This window comes from Carettochelys insculpta, chromosome 28, assembly GCF_033958435.1.
Source record: "Carettochelys insculpta isolate YL-2023 chromosome 28, ASM3395843v1, whole genome shotgun sequence".
NCBI lineage: Eukaryota > Metazoa > Chordata > Testudines > Carettochelyidae > Carettochelys > Carettochelys insculpta.
This window is the reverse complement of record NC_134164.1, coordinates 14653669-14674929: the sequence shown is the minus strand read 5'-3', so window position 1 is coordinate 14674929 and position 21261 is coordinate 14653669. Positions and strand designations below refer to the sequence as shown.

General features: G+C 58.6%; 1 protein-coding gene across 1 annotated transcript in view; it reads left to right on the top strand.

Annotated features, from left to right (window-relative positions):
* Window positions 1-7486: 7486 nt before the first annotated feature.
* FMNL1 (formin like 1) overlaps window positions 7487-21261 on the top strand; it is an 81010-nt gene continuing 67235 nt past the window's right edge. The window contains exon 1 of the mRNA XM_074978747.1: window positions 7487-7944. Within this exon, the coding sequence (XP_074834848.1) occupies window positions 7801-7944 (144 nt within the window). The 5' untranslated portion in view covers window positions 7487-7800. The remainder of the gene's footprint in view (window positions 7945-21261) is intronic.

Genomic DNA, 21261 nt, shown 5'->3' with positions numbered 1-21261 from the left:
TGGGAGGGAGTGAGAGTGCAGGCCGGGGTTCTGAGCGGGACAGGGCACTGGGGAGCTGGGCTCTGGCCAGGCAGCGGTAAGGTTGCTCCTTGCCTGCTCTGGCTCCACACTGCTCCGGAACCATTTAACACACGAGCCCCAGGCAGAGGTGCAGTTATGGGGCTCTTTGCAGTGTGGCCCTCGGGAGAACCCCCCCGCAGGAGGGAACTTGGGGACCTCGTCCTGCTTCCAGGCCTCAGAGTCCCATGCCCCAGGGTCCAGCATGTCACCCCCAGCTGCCTGCAAAGTCGTTCCCAGTGCCACATGCTCAGGCCATAGAGCTCTGTGTCCCCCGGTGGTCCAGCACCCCCAGAGCCCTGCCTGTGCTCTGTCCTGCTGCTTCTCAGCACAAGGTCACCTGTGGGTGCGACCCTGGGGAAGCTGGGGGGCAGGAGGAGGGGGCGAGCTTGGCCCTACTTTGAGGCAGGTGCTGTCAGCTACCTACTTTGTCTGGGGGCAGAAGAGGGTTTATATTTTCTTCTTTCACTGGCAGAGGCCCCCACCCCAGAGTCTGGGGCAAAAAAGCTTCTAAAAGCGGCTTTTTGAAAAAGCTCCCAGAGAACACCTGGGCAGGCCAGAGCATTCCCAGTCGCTAGCGCTGGTCCCTTGCCGAAACCAGCTGAAACAAGTTGGGAGAAAATTGGTAAAAAAAACAACAACTAACAGCTTTTGTAAAACCTGGGAAATTTTCACTTCAAAACCTCAGCAAAGCCTGAAGCTTGAAGGGACCCCTGTCCCTTGCTTTCAACCCTCCAGACACAGGCTGCAGAATCACCAGGCCGAAGAGTGAGTCCAGGGCAAAGCGCTCCCTTCAGCAGTCCTGCAGGAGAGAGGCCCAGGCAGGCCTGGACACAGGGAACACTGAACCAGTGCGCACAGTTTGGCTCTGAGATTTGGAGGAAAGAAGGGCAATCCAGGAAACTAGAGACCAGTCAGTGTTACCTCAATCCCTGGGAAACTCAGCCTCAAGGAATCCATTTTGGAGCACTTGGAAGAGGGGAAAGTGCTCAAGAGTAGTCAACATGGATTCATCAGGGCAAGTCCTGCCTGACCAAGCTTCTATGATGAGGTAACAAGCTCTGTGGACATGGGGAAGTCAGTGGATGTGATACACCTTGACTTCAGCAAGGCTTTTGATACGGTCTCCCACAACATTCTTGTCCATAAGTTAAGGAAATATGGATTGGATCCTTGGACTATAAGATGGATAGAAAGCTGGCTTGATGGTCGGGCCCAACGGGTAGTGGTCAATGGCCCAATATCTGGATGGCGGTCTGTTTCAAGCGGAGTGCCGCAAGGCTCGGTTCTGGGGCCAGTGTTATTCAACATCTTTATTAATGACCTGGGTGAGGGACTGGATTGCACCCTCAGCAAGTTTGTGGATGACACAAAACTAGGGGGTGGGGTAGATTTGTTGGAGGGTAGAGAGAGAATCCAGAGGGACCTGGATAACTTGGAGGACTGGGCCAAAAGAAATCTGATGCGGTTCAATAAGGAGAAGTGTAGAGTCCTGCACCTGGGGCGGAAGAATCCCAAGCATTGTTACAGGCTGGGGACCGACTGGCTCAGCAGCAGTACGATGGAAAGGGACCTAGAGGTTATGGTGGGTGAAAGGCTGGATATGAGCAAACAGTGTGCCCTTGCAGCCAAGAAGGCTAACAGCGTATTGGGGTGCGTTAGGAGGAGCATTTCGAGCAGTTCTAGAGAGGTTGTTGTTCCCCTCTATTCGGCACTGGTGAGGCCACATCTGGAATATTGTGTCCAGTTTTGGACCCTGCAGCGCACAAAGGATGTGGATGTGCTGGAGCAAGTTCAGCAGATGGCAATGAAAATGATTAAGAGGCCTGGAGCACATGACCTGTGAAGAGAGTCTGAGGAATTTGGGCTTATTTAGTTTACAGAAGATAAGAGTGAAACTTCCTGAAGGGGAGCTCTAAAGAGGCTGGAGAGAGGCTGTTCTCGGTGGTGACAGATGGCAGAACAAGGAGCAATGGTCTGAAGTTACAGAAGGAGAGGAGTAGGTTGGATATTAGGAAAAACTAGTTCCCCAGGAGAATGGTGAAGCACTGGAATGTGTTGCCTAGAGAGGTGGTGGATTCTCCATCCCTGGGGGTTTTCAAGTCCCGGCTTGAGAAGGTCCTGGCTGGGATGACTTAGTTGGGGTTGATCCTGCTTTGGGCAGGGGGCTGGACTAAATGGCCTCCTGAGGTCCCAGGGTTCTAGGATTTTATGATTGTGTTCTGGGGCCCAGCCTGGCTGCCCTGCTCGCAATGGGAAGGAGCAAAGAAAAGTGATCCAAAGTCCTTCTCGCTGAGGAGTGGTTGGTTCCACGACCTCCAGCCTTGGGGTCGTTGTTAGACGGGGGATGAACCCGGCGAGCAAGTTCCATGAAGGGGAAGAAGTTGCCAGACTTGCCCCTGGTTGCTGACCCCTCTCAGCCTCACTTGCCCTTCCTGCAAGCTGGGGAAGGACACACTCACTGCCTCTTCAGCTCAGTGCAAAGACCCCTTTCCTGGGGGCTGCGAGGGTTGGTGGGTGATGTTTGAAGTTGCTGGATTTAGGATGAGCCAAAGTTCAGCAAACTCTCTGGCCAAAGCAGGCAGCCGGCCCAGGAGGCCACATCCCCACCACTCTGATCGGTGGTCGGAGCCGGCAGGCAGGGCTCTGGCAGATGGAGCCATGTGCAGGTGCGCTCCAGCACGAGAAACACAGGCTGCTGGGCACGGGCACTGTGGGCGCTTGGCTAATCAGCTGGCCCACGACTCTCTCCTGGGTGGCCGCCCAAGTGCCCAGCTTGCAGGGAACGCAGTTGTCAGGGGACGTGCATGCTGTGAGTCCCTGGTGGCCCCCGTCGGAGCTACCCATTGTGCCATGCCCAGAACAAGGCTTGTTCCCGGCGTTTCTCTGGCCCTGCTCTGCCCAGGGCTGACTCCCTCCGGAGAGCTCTGCCCCCGCTGATCACCTCTTGCAGCCAGCCCCGACCCACGGAGCAGAGGCCCAGCCAGAGGGCTGGCTGGGGGCTTTGCTGTACCTCACCCACAGGCCCAGCAGGGGGCAGTAAGATCTCACTGCACCATCCCCACCCCAGGGCTCCAGCCTGCCCTGCCCGGGTGCCAGGAGCGCTGGCTGTCCCTGTGCGCGGGGGTAGCGTGGGAGTCGTGGCTTTTGTCACACACTACAGGGCGAGCAGCGCCCGGCGCTCCCACCCAGGCCTTGCCCTAGGAAAGCAGGGGCAGGATGCAATGAGGGCTTTAGAAGTGACCATCGACTAATGCCAGGCCTGAACCCTGCAAGGCGACAGGGCAGCTCCTGCACACACACCCCTTGCTGGCTGTGGCCCACTGGGGCTGTTTGCTAATGGAGAAAAGCAGCCGAAGGGGGAGTTGTTTGCTGGGCTGCTCGTTAAATGGGGGTTGAGATATGATGACTAACGAGGTCTCACCCCAGCCATGGCCAGACAGAACCAGACACTGGTCTGGTCCCTGCCCCAAGGCGCTGCCGGCCCTGCAGATTCTTTTCTGTAGCAATATCAACTTGTAGCTCCCAGGGTGACAAAGTGGCTCCCAGAAAGCCTAGGCTGGAGGCTAAGCCAAACTCCGAGACTCCCCAAAGCAAAGGCCACTTTTGACCGGCCCCTTGGGCCCAGGGCGTTTACTGCTGGGAGACACCTGCTTCTGGCACTTGGACGCTGGTATTGTGCTGCCTCAGCTCCTCCAGGGGGCGCCAGCACTGCACCCCATCACTGAGCGCGACTGCGCGCACTGGGCAGGTGGGAGTGAAATGCAGAGAGCGCCAGACACAGAGGGCCGCGCAGCCCTGGCCTGCAGCCCCCAGCCGTGTGCACAGGCCGCTCGGTGCCACAGACCTGGAGAAGTCAAACAAAAAGCAGCCCAGTAGCACTTTAGAGACTAACAAATCATGTACGAGGTGATGAGCTCTCCTGGGACAGGCCCACTTGTGGGTCCCAGCTGCTCTGCAGAAGTGGGGCCGTCCCACGAAAGCTCATCACCGAATAAATGATTGTGTTAGTCTCTGAAGTGCTACTGGGCTGCTTTTTTGTTTTGATAGTCTATAGCCTAGCGTGGCTCCCTCGCTGTTACTGGATAAGTCAGTGCCCCTCTCTGGCTTGGCTGCCCTGTCTGCGGCATGGGGGGGCTGGCAGCTCTGGCGGGCTGAGGAAACAAGCCCCTCTGTGGGCGCTGGAGACCCTCGCAGCACTAGGGGTGCTGTGCCTGCTGGGATCTTGGCACTGCTCAGTGCTGGAGGAAGGGAAGTGTAGTCACAAGCCCTCACGCCTTCTTGTGCCTCTCTTTGTTCCCAGCTGCCGCTGTAGCAATGCATGTTTCTGGAAGTGACTTTCCAACAGCCCTTGGCAAATGGGAGCCCTCCCCCTGCTCCCAGGGCAGGGGGAATTGCCCTCCACCTGCACGCGTGCCGGGAGACACCAGCTGCAGTGGCTTGCTCAGGCTCACAGCATGTGGCAGGATGAGAGCCCAGGAGTTGTGCCAGCCTCCCAGGCCCTGCTCAGGCCGCTAACAGACCTGCCCTCCTCTCCCCTTGGGCTGAGTGCTCTGCTGCCGAGGGGTGGGTGTGCCCAGGGGCCAGGCTGCATGGCGCTGACGGGAAATGACAGGCAAGCGGAGGCAGCTAATAGCCTGCAACGTCTGGGGCAGAGATGGAACAAGCCTTCGCCGCTCCTCCACTTGACACTGCGGCCAGGCTCAGAACCTGACAGCGTCCTCGCGGCTGGGCAGCCAGGCCGCTGCAGGGCAGCTGGCTCGGCCGTTAGCCCAGCAAGGGCGGGGTAGGTTGGCGGAGCTCCCTTAGCTCACACATCCCCTGACCTCTCTGGCACTCCACTTGCGCCTCCCCCTGCCGGCCCCCCCGGAGGACCGCACAGCCCAACAGGCCCTGCCGCCTCCGGGGCAAGGCATCTCGCCTGGGAGGAGCAGCGTGCATGACCCTGCAGTGCTCCAGAACTAGACCCCGCGGTCCTGGACCAAGGGATGTGGGGTGATGCAGAACCCCTGGCTTGAAGGGGCTGCCGTGATAGACAAGATTTAGCGTTTAGGTCAGCGGGTCTCTGCACCCCCTACAAAAGCTGTTCTAGCCGCTGAACAGACCCTTCAAAGCGCAGGCCGCTACCCGGAATGCGATTGCTCCATTAGCTGGCAGCCTGCCCGAAGGCACTGGGCAGGGCCGGGCCTGAGGCACCCCCTCCCCCACCACAGGCCTCACCCCTCCCCTGCTTCACCCCTCTACCACCTCCCCCAGGGCACTCATTCTTTGTTGTCCTCAGGACCCCCCTTCCTTCAGGGTGCTGGAGTGACGGTGCTGGAGGAGGAAGAGGCAGAGCTGGGGAGCGAATGGGACCTCTTATGATTCAGGGCTTCACACCCGTCTTCCCTTGGGCACCAGCCAGCTCCTCCACCATCAGGCCTTTAGGCAAAGACCTGCCTCTCTCCCATGTTCCCAGCCGACCCAGCTCCCGGCCAGGGCTGCCCACGCCTACTGCTTTTACTTTGCTCCCAGGGACCAAAGCTGGTGGAGCTGCCCAGCCCTTTCTAAGCAAGCCCATTTATTCCTCAGGTAAGAGCACTGCTGAGAAAAGAGATTAAAACCAGTGACAGAATCGGCGTGCCAGCTAATAACTTAGCAGACACCACCCCATCCACATGCACAACTGCGTCGTGGTGCTGGCAGGAGCCAGGTCTTCAGACCCCCCTGCCCCCGGGGTCACAAGCTGATAACAGCCCCAGCTCAGAACAAGCAGCGTCAGGCTCGTGGGACCGCGTAGGCCAACGTGTCTCCAGCCTGCTGAGGAAGGCCTGGGAGCCCTGGGACATGGGCCTGTCTGTTTGCTGCATCGGGAGGGAGGCCCACAGGCAGTTTGAACCAAGGCCATTTCCCCACAAGTGTGTGGGCGGCTGGTCTCTGGCAGGGCTGGCATTAGACACACTGGGGCGCAAGGGGGAGACTAAGGATCGGGCCCTGCCCTGCTGGAGCTGAGCCCTGAGGTGCCTGGTGTGACTCCGCTGGCCTCCCGCAGTGCAGAGCGGGCCCCGGCGTCTGGAAAGCTCCGTGTGATTTGTTTCCTCTTTTCCAGGCGCAACGACAGCCGGCCTCGCGGTGCGTTTCCCACCGGCTCGCGAGAGATGATGTAACTTCGCTTCTCAGAGCCGCCTGGGCCCCAGTCCGTTGCCTGCTTGTTACCCTGCGCACCGGCCCAGCTCGCTGGGGAGTCCAGCCGGAGCCAACAGAGGCTGGGAACTGGGACGTGCCAGAGGGCGCTGGCATGGTGGCCTGGCCTCTAGTCGGTTACCGAGCACTGCAGGACGCCTTTCCTACCTCTCCCTGGGGCTCTCTGATAGGTCTCCAGAGGCCCACAACCTTTGCACTTGGCAGGCCGCTTACCATGCAGTTCTCCTGCTCACCACAAGCACTTTGCAGCCCCAGGGCCAACCCCAGCCCGGCGGCTCCTACAGGATGGCAGTCCCCCCCGTGACCCCCACTCCATGTTCCCACTGAGCTTTGCCATCCGTGTGCGGAATAAGATTTTCCATGTGCACCGAGGCCTGCGCCGATGTGCTCCACCGGCACAAACACAGAGCTGCGGGCACACGGCTCGGGAGCTGGGCGGCTTTGGAATCTCCCCCGAGACGCCAAACAAGCGCCCAGCCAGCCGGGAGGGCTGCCCTCAACGAGACGGACACGTAGCGCCACCGGGGTGGCCAGGGCAGCGCTGCACCAGGCGCGGCTCTGTGCAGGACGCGTGCCCCACTAGCTGTAGAGCCTGGGGTGTGGGTGGGCAGCAAGGCAGGCGCCAGCAGCAATGTGATGCCAGGCGGCAGGGCAGCAGCTGGGCAGCTTGGTCCTGCCACGATGGCCGGGACTGGACTCGATGGCTCGCGAGGTCCCTTCCATTTCCAGTGTTCTGTGATTCTAGGTGGTGCCGCTCAGGGCCGGTGTCCCCAGAGCCCGGCTAGCCGCAGCAGAAGCGTCTCTAGTGCAGGGTTCCCTGCCAGCTGAGTGCTTGGGTGTCTCCCCAGGACAGTCAAGTGCTGCCTGGTTAGCAGAGCCCGTGTGTCTCCCGGTGGTGCACTTCCGCCCAGGCCTTGGTGCACGCAACAAAATTCATTCCGCCCACGGATGCAGAAATTGGAGGGGCTGCTCGTGTGCCGCCCTGACCCGCCCCTTTGCCCGGGGACAGTCAGGCTGCGGGGCGGGGGGGGGCAGCCGGGGGGAGTGAAGGGGAAAATGACGATCCCCCAGGGCAGGAGGCGGGGGCAGCTGTTTCGGGAGCAGAACCGGGGCCTTCGCTCGGACCTGGGCTGTAACGGGCCCCGCAGCGCCAGCCCCGGGGTGAGATGAGATTGTCGGGTCTCAGCTCCCGTCTCGGGCCAGCCCCGGCCCTGAGCCGGTTCGGCTGCAGCGCCGATGGGCGCTGGGACCCCGCGGTTCCGGGCAGCCGCAGGTGCCTGGGCTGGGCTGGGCCGGGCCGGGCCCCTCGCAGGGCGGCGCAGCCCCGCCTGGGCGGGGAGGGGCCCGCGCCGGAGCGCCCCGAAGGTGCCGCGGCTGCAGCTGCGCTTCCTGCCGAGCGAGCGAGCGCCCGGGGACCGCAGCCCGCAGCGCCGCGCAGCGCCCCGCCCGGCCGGCCATGCAGCCCCGCGCCAGCCCCGCCGCGCCCGGCCCGCGCTGCTGATCCGCTCCCCGCCCGGGTCCCCGCCCGGCTGCGCTCTGGCGTTGGGCAGGAGCCGCACCATGGGCAACGCGGCCGGCAGCGCGGAGCAGCCTCCGCCCAAGAGCCCCCTGCCCGCCGCGGCGCTGCCCCCCAAGCAGCCCGCGCCCCCCAAGCAGCCCATGCCCAGCGCCGGCGAGCTGGAGGAGAGGTTCACCCATGTGCTGGTAAGTCGCAGGGACCCTCCCCCTGCTCCCCGGGGCCGCCCGCCTCTCCGTCCCCAGCACGGCGCCCCAGGGCCTCCCGGCACCCGCCTCTCCGTCCCCAGCCCCTCCGTCCCTAGCATGGCACCCCAGGGCCTTCCGCTACCCACTGCTCCGTCCCCAGCATGGCACCCTGGGGCCACCCGCCCCTCGGTCCCCACCACGGCGCCCCAAGGCCTCCTGCCATCTTCCCCTCAGTCCCCAGCACGGCGCCCCAGGGCCTCCCGGCACCCGCCTCTCCGTCCCCAGCTCCTCCGTCCCTAGCATGGCACCCCAGGGCCTTCTGCTACCCACTGCTCCGTCCCCAGCATGGCACCCTGGGGCCACCCGCCCCTCGGTCCCCACCACGGCGCTCCAAGGCCTCCTGCCATCTGCCCCTTGGTCCCCAGCACGGTGCCCTTAGGGCCGCCCGCCACCCACCGCTCCGTCCCCAGTGGGTCCCTGCAGGGAGCGCGGAACAGTGACAGCAGCTGGTGCTCTGCTGCCCCCCTGTCTGGGGCTGCACGTAGGCAGGGGCCGGCGGCCTTCCCTCTGCTGGGCCTGCACCACACCTGTCTGGAAGTGCCCAAGGAGCAGGGCGGGCTGGTGGCTCCATGTCACTGTGGCGGTGGGGCCAGCCCAGGACCGGCCAGCCCAGCCCCATTTCAGTCCCAGCAGGAGGGTCCTGGGTGCTATGTCCTTTGGCTCCCTCCCCCGAGCTGTGGGGTGGCCCCTCTCACGCTCGGGGAGGGGATATCGGCTGTCCGGAGGCGTTGTTCTGTGGGCGGCCGGGTGAGAGCAAGGGAAGAGCCGGCTGGCAGCGTGGCACCTGTGAGGAAGGCCCACCGCCCGCCTACCCCATAACTTTTCACTCCGGGGTTGGTGCCGCACGACCGTTGCTGGCTGGGAGGGCCCACGCCTTGCCGGCGGAAGCAGCTCGCTCACTCTGGGCTCACAAATAGGAGAGCCGGGCTGGCTCACAGCGTCAGTTTAAAATGGACGGGCGCTGGCTGGGGGAATCCCCAGATGGGCTCCAGACTCCTCGCGCCTCTTTTTATGTGCAGTTTGGTTCTGTGCCTTGACCTGGGAGGCTGTGGGGAGACAGGCCTGGGCGGAAGGGGTTAAATCCTAACCCCAAGGTTTAGGGCGTGGGCGTTTGGGGAGCCATTGTTTGCCAGGTTGCAGCATTGGTCCTGCCTGGCCCCGGCGGTTCCTGGAAGATGCTTCTCTGTGCACATGTAACGTTTGCAAAGCCGCATGGCAGAGCGGAAGCGCTGTTCCTTTCTGACCCCGGCCTCCAGCAGCTCACGGCCTGGGCTTGCATGGCTGTGCCTCGCTGGTGTTTGGGATTTGATTCTCGGACCTCCTGCGGCAGGGAGTTCCACACGTTCTGTATACGCCACTTCAATGCACTGTCCTCTCGTCTAACTGCTTGGCTTCCCAGCCCTGCATCCAGCTGTGGGCCAAGCACCCGTGAGAGCTCTTTGAAATCTTCCACCTCTCAGCCAAGCTCCTGCCGGCCGGGTTTTGGATTCCCTGTTTTGGAGGGACCTCCCAGTTCTGCTCTTGCCCCAGCTTTGCAACCCGGGCTCTGGGCCAGTGCAAGGGGCCAGAAACAGCCCTGAGCTGCTGCCAGGGACCCGCTCATGCTGGAATTAGGAAGCCATAATTACACGAGACTTTTCCCCATTGAGCCTGTTCAGTTTCATCTGCTGCTCCCTAGTCCTTCGCTGGGATTCTCCTAACCTGGGCACGTGACATTTGCTGCTGCAAGGGGAGCACGACCGCAGGCGCGGGGCGTGTGTGTGACGTTTTCAGAAGGGCCTAAGGGAGGCCTACGTCCCTTTGCAAGTGGGAGTTTGGCTCCTCACCCCCTGGGACTGAGCTGCGTGCGATGCCCGTTGCAGGGGTGGTGCTTGTGTTGCGCAGACCTGCTGGGGCCAGGTGCCTTAAGCACTCCCCTGAGCTGCTCCTTCCCCCCCGTCCAGCTGCCCGGTCCCTCGGGATGCTCCCCTCCTCTCCCCTCCCCTCGCTGTTTCTCACCATCTCCTGTGTTGAGCTGGTTTGTATTTTTAAAGGCTGTGGAGACTTGTAATGAGGGCACAGGGCTGGGAATGAGCAAAGGGTGTGTGTGTGTCTGTGTGTGTGTGTGTGTGTAAAGGGTGGGGGGAATGAGCAAAGGGTGTGTGTGTGTCTGTGTGTGTGTGTGTAAAGGGTGGGGGAATGAGCAAAGGGTGTGTGTGTGTGTGTGTGTGTGTAAAGGGTGGGGGAATGAGCAAAGGGTGTGTGTGTGTGTAAAGGGTGGGGGAATGAGCAAAGGGTGTGTGTGTGTGTAAAGGGTGGGGGGAACGAGCAAAGGGTGTGTGTGTGTGTATAAAGGGAGGGGGGAATGAGCAAAGGGTGTGCGTGTGAGTGAATGTGTGTAAAGGGTGGGGGAATGAGCAAAGTGTGTGTGTAAAGGGTGGAGAATAAGCAAAGGGTGTGTGTGTGAATGTGTGTAAAGGATGGGGGAATGAGCAAAGGGTGTGTGTGTGAGTGAGTGTGTGTGTAAAGGGTGGGGGGAATGAGCAAAGGGTGTGTGTGTAAAGGGTGGGGGGAATGAGCAAAGGGTGTGTGTGTGAATGTGTGTAAAGGGTGGGGGGAATGAGCAAAGGGTGTGTGTGTGTAAAGGGTGGGGGAATGAGCAAAGGGTGTGTGTGTGAGTGAGTGTGTGTGTAAAGGGTGGGGGGAATGAGCAAAGGGTGTGTGTGTGAATGTGTGTAAAGGGTGGGGGGAATGAGCAAAGGGTGTGTGTGTGTAAAGGGTGGGGGAATGAGCAAAGGGTGTGTGTGTGTGAGTGAATGTCTGTGCAAAGGGTGGGGGAATGAGCAAAGGGTGTGTGTGAGTCAATGTGTGTGTAAAGGGTGGGGGGAATGAGCAAAGGGTGTGTGTGTCTAAGGGTGGGGGGAATGAGCAAACGGGGTGTGTGTGTAAAGGGTGGGGGAATGAGAAAAGGGTGTGTATGAGTGAATGTGTGTGTAAAGGGTGGGGAGAATGAGCAAAGTGTGTGTGTATGTCTAAGGGTGGGGGGAATGAGCAAAGGGTGTGTGTGTGTGTATAAAGGGAGGGGGGAATGAGCAAAGGGTGTGCGTGTAAGTGAATGTGTGTAAAGGGTGGGGGGAATGAGCAAAGTGTGTGTAAAGGGTGGGGAATAAACAAAGGAGGTGTGTGTGAATGTGTGTAAAGGGTGGGGGAATGAGCAAAGGGTGTGTGTGTGAGTGAGTGTGTGTGTAAAGGGTGGGGGGAATGAGCAAAGGGTGTGTGTGTAAAGGGTGGGGGGAATGAGCAAAGGGTGTGTGTGTGTAAAGGGTGGGGGAATGATCAAAGGGGGTGTGTGTGAGTCAATGTGTGTGTAAAGGGTGGGGGAATGAGCAAAGGGTGTGTGTGTGTCTAAGGGTGGGGGGAATGAGCAAAGGGGGTGTGTGTGTGTAAAGGGTGGGGGAATGAGCAAAGTGTGTGTGTGTGTAAAGGGTGGGGGGAATGAGCAAAGGGTGTGTGTGTGTAAAGGGTGGGGGGAATAAGCAAAGGGTGGGTGTGTGTGTAAAGGGTGGGGGAATGCGCAAAGTGTGTGTGTGTGTGTAAAGGGTGGGGGGAATTAGCAAAGGGTGTGTGTGTGTAAAGGGTGGGGGAATGAGCAAAGGGTGGGTGTGTGAGTGAATGTGTGTGTAAAGGGTGGGGGGAATGAGCAAAGGGGGTGTGTGAGTGTGAATGTGTGTGTAAAGGGTGGGGGAATGAGCAAAGGGGGTGTGTGAGTGTGAATGTGTGTGTAAAGGGTGGGGGAATGAGCAAAGGGGGTGTGTGAGTGTAAATGTGTGTGTAAAGGGTGGGGGGAATGAGGAAGGGGGTGTGTGAATGTGTGTAAAGGGTGGGGGGATGAGCAAAGGGGGGTGTGAGTGTGAATGTGTGTAAAGGGTGGGGGAATGAGGAAGGGTGTGTGTGAGTGTGAATGTGTGTGTAAAGGGTGGGGGGATGAGCAAATGGGGGGTGTGAGTGTGAATGTGTGTGTAAAGGGTGGGGGAATGAGGAAGGGTATGTGTGAATGTGTGTGTAAAGGGTGGGGGGAATGAGAAAAGGGTGTGCATGTGAGGGAATGTGTGTGTAAAGGGTGGGGGAATGAGCAACGGGTGTGTGTGTATGAATATGTGTGTAAAGGGTGGGGGGAATGAGGAAGGGTGTGTGTGAATGTGTGTAAAGGGTGGGGGGATGAGCAAAGGGTGTGTGTGTGTGTAAAGGGTGGGGGAATGCGCAAAGGGTGTGTGTGTGTGTAAAGGGTGGGGGGAATTAGCAAAGGGTGTGTGTGTGTGTAAAGGGTGGGGGAATGAGCAAAGGATGTGTGTGTGTGTAAAGGGTGGGGGGAATGAGCAAAGGGTGTGTGTGTGTAAAGGGTGGGGGAATGAGCAAAGGGTGTGTGTGTGAGTGAATGTGTGTGTAAAGGGTGGGGGGAATGAGCAAAGGGGGTGTGTGAGTGTGAATGTGTGTGTAAAGGGTGGGGGAATGAGCAAAGGGGGTGTGTGAGTGTGAATGTGTGTGTAAAGGGTGGGGGAATGAGCAAAGGGGGTGTGTGAGTGTAAATGTGTGTGTAAAGGGTGGGGGGAATGAGGAAGGGGGTGTGTGAATGTGTGTAAAGGGTGGGGGGATGAGCAAAGGGGGGTGTGAGTGTGAATGTGTGTAAAGGGTGGGGGAATGAGGAAGGGTGTGTGTGAGTGTGAATGTGTGTGTAAAGGGTGGGGGAATGAGGAAGGGTATGTGTGAATGTGTGTGTAAAGGGTGGGGGGAATGAGAAAAGGGTGTGCATGTGAGGGAATGTGTGTGTAAAGGGTGGGGGAATGAGCAACGGGTGTGTGTGTATGAATATGTGTGTAAAGGGTGGGGGGAATGAGGAAGGGTGTGTGTGAATGTGTGTAAAGGGTGGGGGGATGAGCAAAGGGTGTGTGTGTGTGTAAAGGGTGGGGGAATGCGCAAAGGGTGTGTGTGTGTGTAAAGGGTGGGGGGAATTAGCAAAGGGTGTGTGTGTGTGTAAAGGGTGGGGGAATGAGCAAAGGATGTGTGTGTGTGTAAAGGGTGGGGGGAATGAGCAAAGGGTGTGTGTGTGTAAAGGGTGGGGGAATGAGCAAAGGGTGTCTGTGTGTGTAAAGGGTGGGGGAATGAGCAAAGGATGTGTGTGTGTGTAAAGGGTGGGGGGAATGAGCAAAGGGTGTGTGTGTGTAAAGGGTGGGGGAATGAGCAAAGGGTGTGTGTGTGAGTGAATGTGTGTGTAAAGGGTGGGGGGAATGAGCAAAGGGTGTGTGTGAGTGAATGTGTGTGTAAAGGGTGGGGGAATGAGCAAGGGGTGTGTGTGAATGTGTGTAAAGGGTGGGGGGATGAGCAAAGGGGGTGTGAGTGTGAATGTGTGTGTAAAGGGTGGGGGATGAGCAAAGGGGGTGTGTGAGTGTGAATGTGTGTGTAAAGGGTGGGGGATGAGTAAAGGGGGTGTGTGAGTGTGAATGTGTGTGTAAAGGGTGGGGGAATGAGGAAGGGTGTGTGTGAATGTGTGTAAAGGGTGGGGGGATGAGCAAAGGGGGGTGTGAGTGTGAATGTGTGTAAAGGGTGGGGGAATGAGGAAGGGGGTGTGTGAGTGTGAATGTGTGTGTAAAGGGTGGGGGATGAGTAAAGGGGGTGTGTGAGTGTGAATGTGTGTGTAAAGGGTGGGGGGAATGAGGAAGGGGGTGTGTGAATGTGTGTAAAGCGTGGGGGGATGAGCAAAGGGGGGTGTGAGTGTGAATGTGTGTAAAGGGTGGGGGAATGAGGAAGGGGTGTGTGAGTGTGAATGTGTGTGTAAAGGGTGGGGGGATGAGCAAATGGGGGGTGTGAGTGTGAATGTGTGTGTAAAGGGTGGGGGAATGAGGAAGGGTACGTGTGAATGTGTGTGTAAAGGGTGGGGGGAATGAGAAAAGGGTGTGCATGTGAGGGAATGTGTGTGTAAAGGGTGGGGGAATGAGCAAAGGGTGTGTGTGTGTGAATATGTGTGTAAAGGGTGGGGGGAATGAGGAAGGGTGTGTGTGAATGTGTGTAAAGGGTGGGGGGATGAGCAAAGGGGGTGTGTGTGAATGTGTGTGTAAAGGGTGGAGGGAATGAGCAAAGGGTATGTGTGAGTGTGAATGTGTGTGTAAAGGGTGGGGGGAATGAGAAAAGGGTGTGCATGTGAGGGAATGTGTGTGTAAAGGGTGGGGGAATGAGCAAAGTGTGTGTGTGTGTGTGTGAATATGGCTATGTCTACACGTGCAGCCAACATCGAAATAGTCTATTTCGATGAATAACGTCTACACGTCCTCCAGGGCCGGCAACGTCGATGTTCAACTTCGACGTTGCTCAGCCCAACATCGAAATAGGCGCAGCGAGGGAACGTCTACACGTCAAAGTAGCACACATCGAAATAGGGATGCCAGGCACAGCTGCAGACAGGGTCACAGGGCGGACTCAACAGCAAGCCGCTCCCTTAAAGGGCCCCTCCCAGACACAGTTGCACTGAACAACACAAGATACACAGAGCTGACAACTGGTTGCAGACCCTGTGCCTGCAGCATGGATCCCCAGCTGCCGCAGAAGCAGCCAGAAGCCCTGGGCTAAGGGCTGCTGCCCACAGTGACCATAGAGCCCCGCAGGGGCTGGAGAGAGAGCGTCTCTCAACCCCCCAGCTGATGGCCGCCATGGAGGACCCGGCAATTTCGACGTTGCGGGACGCGGATCGTCTACACCGTCCCTACTTCGACGTTGAACGTCGAAGTAGGGCGCTATTCCTATCTCCTCATGAGGTTAGCGACTTCGACGTCTTGCCGCCTAACGTCGAAGTTGGTGCCGCTACTTCGAAGTAGTGTGCACGTGTAGACGCAGCTTATGTGTGTAAAGGGTGGGGGGAATGAGGAAGGGTGTGTGTGAATGTGTGTAAAGGGTGGGGGGATGAGCAAAGGGGGTGTGTGAGTGTGAATGTGTGTGTAAAGGGTGGGGGGATGAGCAAAGGGGGGTGTGAGTGTGAATGTGTGTGTAAAGGGTGGGGGATGAGCAAAGGGGGTGTGTGAGTGTGAATGTGTGTGTAAAGGGTGGGGGGATGAGCAAAGGGGGTGTGTGAGTGTGAATGTGTGTGTAAAGGGTGGGGGGATGAGCAAAGGGGGTGAGAGTGTGAATGTGTGTGTAAAGGGTGGGGGGGATGAGCCAAGGGGGGGTGTGAGTGTGAATGTGTGTGTAAAGGGTGGGGGATGCGCAAAGGGGGCGGGTGTTGCTGTGCAGCAGTCCCTTTTCCTTCCCAAGCCTGCACTTCCCCATCTGCGGCCTGGGGATAAGCTTCCCGGCAGCAGGGCAAGTTGTGCCCAGCACCTAGCGCAGGCTGCTGCTACTCGGGCAAGTGACCTTTCCTCAGCCAAACAAACCACCTTGGGGCCCCCTCAGTGAATGGGATGGTCCAGGCCTGTGCTCTCGGTGGCTTCCCTCCCTCTGCGGTGCAGCTGCTCACGGTGACCCTTTGTTTCCTGTCAGCTAACCAGAGCCTAACGTACAACGGCAGCTTTCCCCTTTGCTGGGCTATTACTTCCCGTACTGCGCTCTGTGGAGTCGTGGAGTCTGAGGCGAGAGCCTTCTAATCTGACCCCCTAGGCCTCAGGCAACCTTGTCCAGGGAGTCTGGAACTCTGGCCTGGGCTCCGACACAGGAAGGATCCTTGCAGGGGCTTGTTTTGATCTGATTTTGACAGGAGCCCTGGCTGTGCACCTCCCAAAGATGGGGAGGGAGCACCACTGCCATTCCGTGAGACCAGGAGCGTGTAGGCAGCTTAGGTTTGCAGTCCCTGTGTGCCTGGGAAGAGCCATTTTCTCACTTCACCTGGCTTGGGGAGCCTCTAATTTGTCCACCTTGTGCAGAATAAATTTTGTTATGCGCACTGAGGCAGGTGCTGATGCGCACCACCAGCTGTGGGCACTCTGCCGAGCAGCTGGGCAGCACCCGAATCTCTCCTGGGTGTCCACACAGGTGCTCAGCGTCCAGGGAACACTGCCCCTGGCCCAGCCTTCCAGTCCTGCTGCTTTTGCTGTAAACATACAAAGCTCCTGGCAGCTACCGACGGGGAGCAAAGATTATACCCGAGCCCCTGGTGCCACCCAGCAGGGCGCTGGGATGTCCCTCATGCAGAGCCCAGTGAAGCTGACGGGTCTGTGGTCCATTTTCTGTCTTGCTGTTCAGCACTGGGCAGCCCTGAAACTGACTGGGCTCCTGTAGGTTTCACTCTGTCACAGGTGAGGAAAGTTCTGGGAAGAGCTGATTGATTCCTTTCTGTGCTTTGCTGTTTCTTAAACTGATTGTGGGAGGGAGCAGGGCTTTGCGAGCAGCACCAGGCCCGAAAATGCCTGCCTGGACTGGAACCCAGCCTGCGTTCCAGGCAAGGCAGGCATTTCGGGCCTGGTGCTGGTCACGGAGTCCCCAGACCATTTGTTCCCTGGCTCTGCCATTGGTCCCTGGGATCTTGGCAATTGGGAGCGTGTGTCTTTCCAGTGGGACCTGCTAAAACAAGGCACTGCCTGGAGCACTGCTCCCTTGGATGTGGGGGTTGGCCTCTTCCTTCAAAACTTGCTTTCCATGGCTGGAAGGGATGCATTCCTACGGTGCTGGGTTCGTAGGGTCTGCGTGGCTGGGGAAGGGGCAGGGTAAGCTGAGGGTAAGATGACTGGCTCAGCAGCAGTACAGCAGAAAGGGACCTAGGGGTTATGGTGGACGAGAGGCTGGGTATGAGTAAACACTGCCCTTGTAGCCAAGAAGGCTAACGGCATCGTGGGGTGCATTAGGAGCAGCCAGTTCGAGCAGATCTAGCGAGGTTGTTGTTCCCCTCTATTCAGCACTGGTGAGGCCACATCTGGAGTACTGTGTCCAGTTCTGGGCCCCCCAGTACAGAAAGGATGTGGATGTGCTGGAGCAGGTTCAGCGGAGGGCAATGAAAATGATTAAGGGGCTGGAGAACATGGCCTGTGAGGAGAGGCTGAGGGATTTGGGCTTGTTTAGTTTACAGAAGAGAAGAGTGAGGGGTGATTTAATAGCAGCCTTTAGCTTCCTGAAGGGGAGCTCTAAAGAGGAGGGTGAGAAACTGTTCTTGGTGGTGACAGATGGCAGAACACAATGGTCTGAAGTTGAAGAGGGAGAGGAGTAGGTTGGATATTAGGAAAATCGACTCCCCCAGGAGGGAGGTGAAGCCCTGGAATGCGTTGCCTAGAGAAGTGGTGGAATCTCCATCCCTCGAGGTTTTAAGTCTTGGTTTGGCAAAGTCCTGACTGGGATGATTTAGTTGGGACTCATCCTGCTTGGGGCAGGGGGCTGGACTCAATCCAGCCCTGGGATTCCATGATTCTGTGGTTACGTCTACAGTGTGCTCCTAGGGTACATTGCTCCAAGCACTGAAGGCTGAGCACCGCCATCTGGTTACATCAGGGCCTGGGGGTCAGGATTTCTGTCTTCTGTTCCTCCCTGGCTGGGGGGCTGCGGGCTGCTGCTGGGCCCTCCGAAGGCTGCACGGGCTGGACTGGCCCGCGAGGTGATGGAATGCCAGGGAAGCAGTTGGAGATGCTGGCCTGAAAGCTGTGTGATTAGAATGGCCGGTCTGGGTCTCCGCTGGGTCCCCAGCCCCAGCCCTGCCGGCGGGGTTGGCAGTCAGGTGCCGGCAGCTGTCACGTGGGAACGCCACACTTGTGAAAGGTTGGCGATGTCTCAGTCGCTCTTCCTCCTTCCCACGGACTCTCCCAGGCCGTTTCCGATGACCGAGCCTGCCCCAAAGCTGGGCTGGGTTTCACTGCCCAAGCAGGGGTTGGGCCTGGGCCTGTTTTTTGTCTGGGCCTCTGTCATTCCAAACCTGCTTGTGAACATTCTCAGCTCTCTCTAAAGGCTCCTCCATACCCATCAGTCCAGGGGTGCAGCGTGGCCCTCCGTGCAGTGGGCCTGCCTGCCGGTCAGAGCGAAGCTTGCTCTGGGGAGCTGCTTTGTGAGTGCAGTTCATGTGCGTACCACCCTGGCTCTCGGGCAGCTCCCGATGGCTGTAGCTGCCTCAGCAGTCACCTGGTCACGTCTGGAGGTGAAAATGTTGGGGTTTGGCTGTGCAGTGCTTTGCCAGCAGCTGCAAGGGTGCTACAGCCTCGTGGACGAGAACCAGCCAGGCTTTTGGGTAGACACAGAGAGATTTTGCCCAGTGTGGGCTAAGCACGTGGCTCTTTCAGCCGGATGCATCCGCCTTTCACCCCAGAGACCTGGGCTGTAACTGGAGTGAGGTCACTGGCAGGGAGCGGCTGACCCCCTCTCATGCCATCAGACATCACTTAGGAGGACAAAGCTCTGCCACCCTTGTCTGTGTTTGTCCTCTCGGTGCGTCCCCAGTGCTGGGAAGTCCCTCATGGGGACTGCCCCTCGACGCTGGGAAGATTTGTGTGTTCCCATCACCCTGCAAGCTGTAATTCCTTAAAGGTCTGCAGGCCAGACAGGGCCAAGGGTAGGGACCGGGACCAGGCCCAGGCCCAGACCCGTCACGTCACAGAGGCTGAGGCCAGGGCTGAGGTCATAGTCACTGTGCAATGTGAGTGCACCAGGGGGCAGGAGCAGCCAGGCCTGGGAATTGCAGGAATCCTGCAGGAGATGGCAAAGGGACAGGCTGAACTGGGGGGAGGGACTGAGGACTGGGGTAGCAAGGGGATTGGACCAACGTTCCCTCTTATTTGTTTCCATCTGTGGGTGGAATAAATTTTGTTATGTGCACCAAGGTATGTGGATGTGCACCACCAAATAGAGCCATGTGCTGCCGACTGTAGGCCCTCTGCTAATCATCTGGGCAGCATCTCCTGGGGGCTCTCCTGGGGCTGCCCAAGTGCTCAGCTGATGGGGAACAGTGGCTAGGACTGTAGGTCCATGGGCGGTGCCTGCATTTGCCCCTGCCCCGTGTTCGAGGAGGCTGGAACCCCGTCCTGCGTCTTCACCGCGAGAGGCAGTCCCGCTCCAGCCTTTCGCCCTTCTGGCCAGCTGGTGCCCAGAGAGGCCCCGATCCCCAGCCGGCACCGGGATTGGTCCAGAGGAGCTCCGAGTCAGAGCTGGCTGGCCAATGCTGAGCCCTGAGCCTGGGCCATCCAGAGGAGCTCTGAGCACCGCCCCAGTCTGGCTCCAGGGCTGCGGAAGCGAACGTTGGCTTGGCCTTCTCCAGCCTCTGTTACACACCGCCCATGTGTGGCTCTGCAGTGAGATTCTTTGGCAGAGCTGGAGGTGGGATCCTCTGGAAAACTGGCTCTGATGCCCACAGCAGGGGCTGAGCCCTTTGGAAAATCTGCCCCAGGGCAGCTCTCTTGAAAGCTGGCTGCAGGCAAATGGGAAGATCAGCACCGCACAAAATAGCGCAGCCAAAGCGGGCCAGCGGATCGCTCTCCAGCAGAAGCTGTTACGGTGACAGCCTCCGGCCGGGGTGTTCGCAGTGGGGCCCACTGCATTGGTCCTTGGCTCATGGCTGCTCACTGGCGGTGTCGATGACCTGGGAGAAATGACACAGCCTTAGTCAGCTGATGAGAGACGTCGGGGGGCACAGAGTGATGTAGACGGGTTGCTGACGCAGAGCGAGTGGGGTCGCATGGTAGGATGGTCTCACCTGGACAGCCTGTCTGAATGCAGCCTGCTGGAAGGGGAGACCCCTCAGAACCAGGAACGTATGTCATGCTCACGAGACGGGGCTGTGCTCTGGCGCCAGTGATGCTGCAGAGGACTGAGGGGTTGTGGTAGAAACCACCTGAACAGGTGCTCCCAGTGCTGGGCCCCATGGCCTGCTCTGCCCAGGCGTTTACTGGCATGGTGTGTCCGGTGGGAGTGCGAGAAACCTCGCAGCTAACCGACCTCGCACCCCTGGCAGAAGCCCCCGGGGAGACACCATTGGAAAACGTCCTTCTCCCAGCACAGCTCGTTCTTGAGGGGTCAGCCGAAGCCGCATCTGTCCCGCTTGCCAGAGAGAGGGTGAAGAGGTGATGTACGGGCACGTGGCGGGGAGCCGCGCTGCTGCGGTGGCCGAGTGGTTACGGTGATGGATTGCTAGCCTTGTGCGCTGTTTGGTTGGATCCAAGGGCCATCTTCATCACGTGCTTATGGTTGGTGGCAGTATGAGCTAGTGGTTAGAACCCTGGGTCAGGAGCCATGGGTTCTGTTCCTGGTTCTGCCACTGGCCTGCGGGCTAAGCCTTTGCGATGGTTTCTGTAGTGTGGTGCTTTACACATAAAAGCTCCTGGGTTCCAAGCCAGGTGGAAATAGTGTTGCTCACTCTCATTTGGGGGCTGGACACAATGACCTCCTGAGGTCTCTTCCAGCCCTTGGATTCCAAGGTTCCTGATAGCAGGAGGTGCTTTAATTTTGTACAAGAAGTTTGCCTGGCAAGGAGCTGGAGCCAGGTAAAAACAAGGCACAGCTGATTAATATTGGCCGTAGCTAACCATTGGGGCAACTGAGGGAGGAGCCTGTGGCCTGCAGCCACACATCATCACATGTCTCCTTCTTCTGGCTGGCTGCACTGACCCCTGGTCAGGTTCTCTAGGCTGGGTTATGCAGGAGACCAGACCATTCTGGCAGCAAGTCCAGGCAAATTTCTGTTCCAGGCAGTGGCCTGTTCCCAGTGTCCTTTTATACAACTCCTCCATAGCTGGGTAGTTTGACTCATGAACATAAGAACATAATGGCCATGCTAGGTCAGACCAAAGGTCCATCCAGCCCAGGGTCCGGTCTGCCCAGTGTCCAATGCCTGGTGCCCCAGAGGGAGTGAACAGAACAGGGAATAATCAAGTGATCCACCCCCTGCCCCCCAGTCTCAGCTTGGGGCCCCATCCCTACCCACCCTGGCTAACAGCCGTTGAGGGACCTGCCCCCTGGCACTCACCTAGCTCTTTTTTGAACTCCGTTGTAGTCTTGGGTGTCACAACGTCTTCTGGCAAGGAGATCCGCAGGCCGTCTGTTTTGTTTTCGATCTACTGTCTGTGAATGTCATTGGGAGACCCCAGTTCTTGTGTTACGAGGAGCAAATAGCACTTCCCGACTTAATTTCTCCACGCCAGCTGTGATTTCAGAGCCCTCAGCCACGTCCCCTTTAGTTCTCCCTTTTCCAGGCTGAGAACTCGGCATCTCACTGACCCCTCCTCATGCAGAAGCCCATCCGCACCCCGACCAGCTTTTGTTGTCCTTTTCTGCTTCCAGTCTCGGTTGAGATGAGGTGACCACATCCCCGCGTGTTACTCAAGAGGGTTT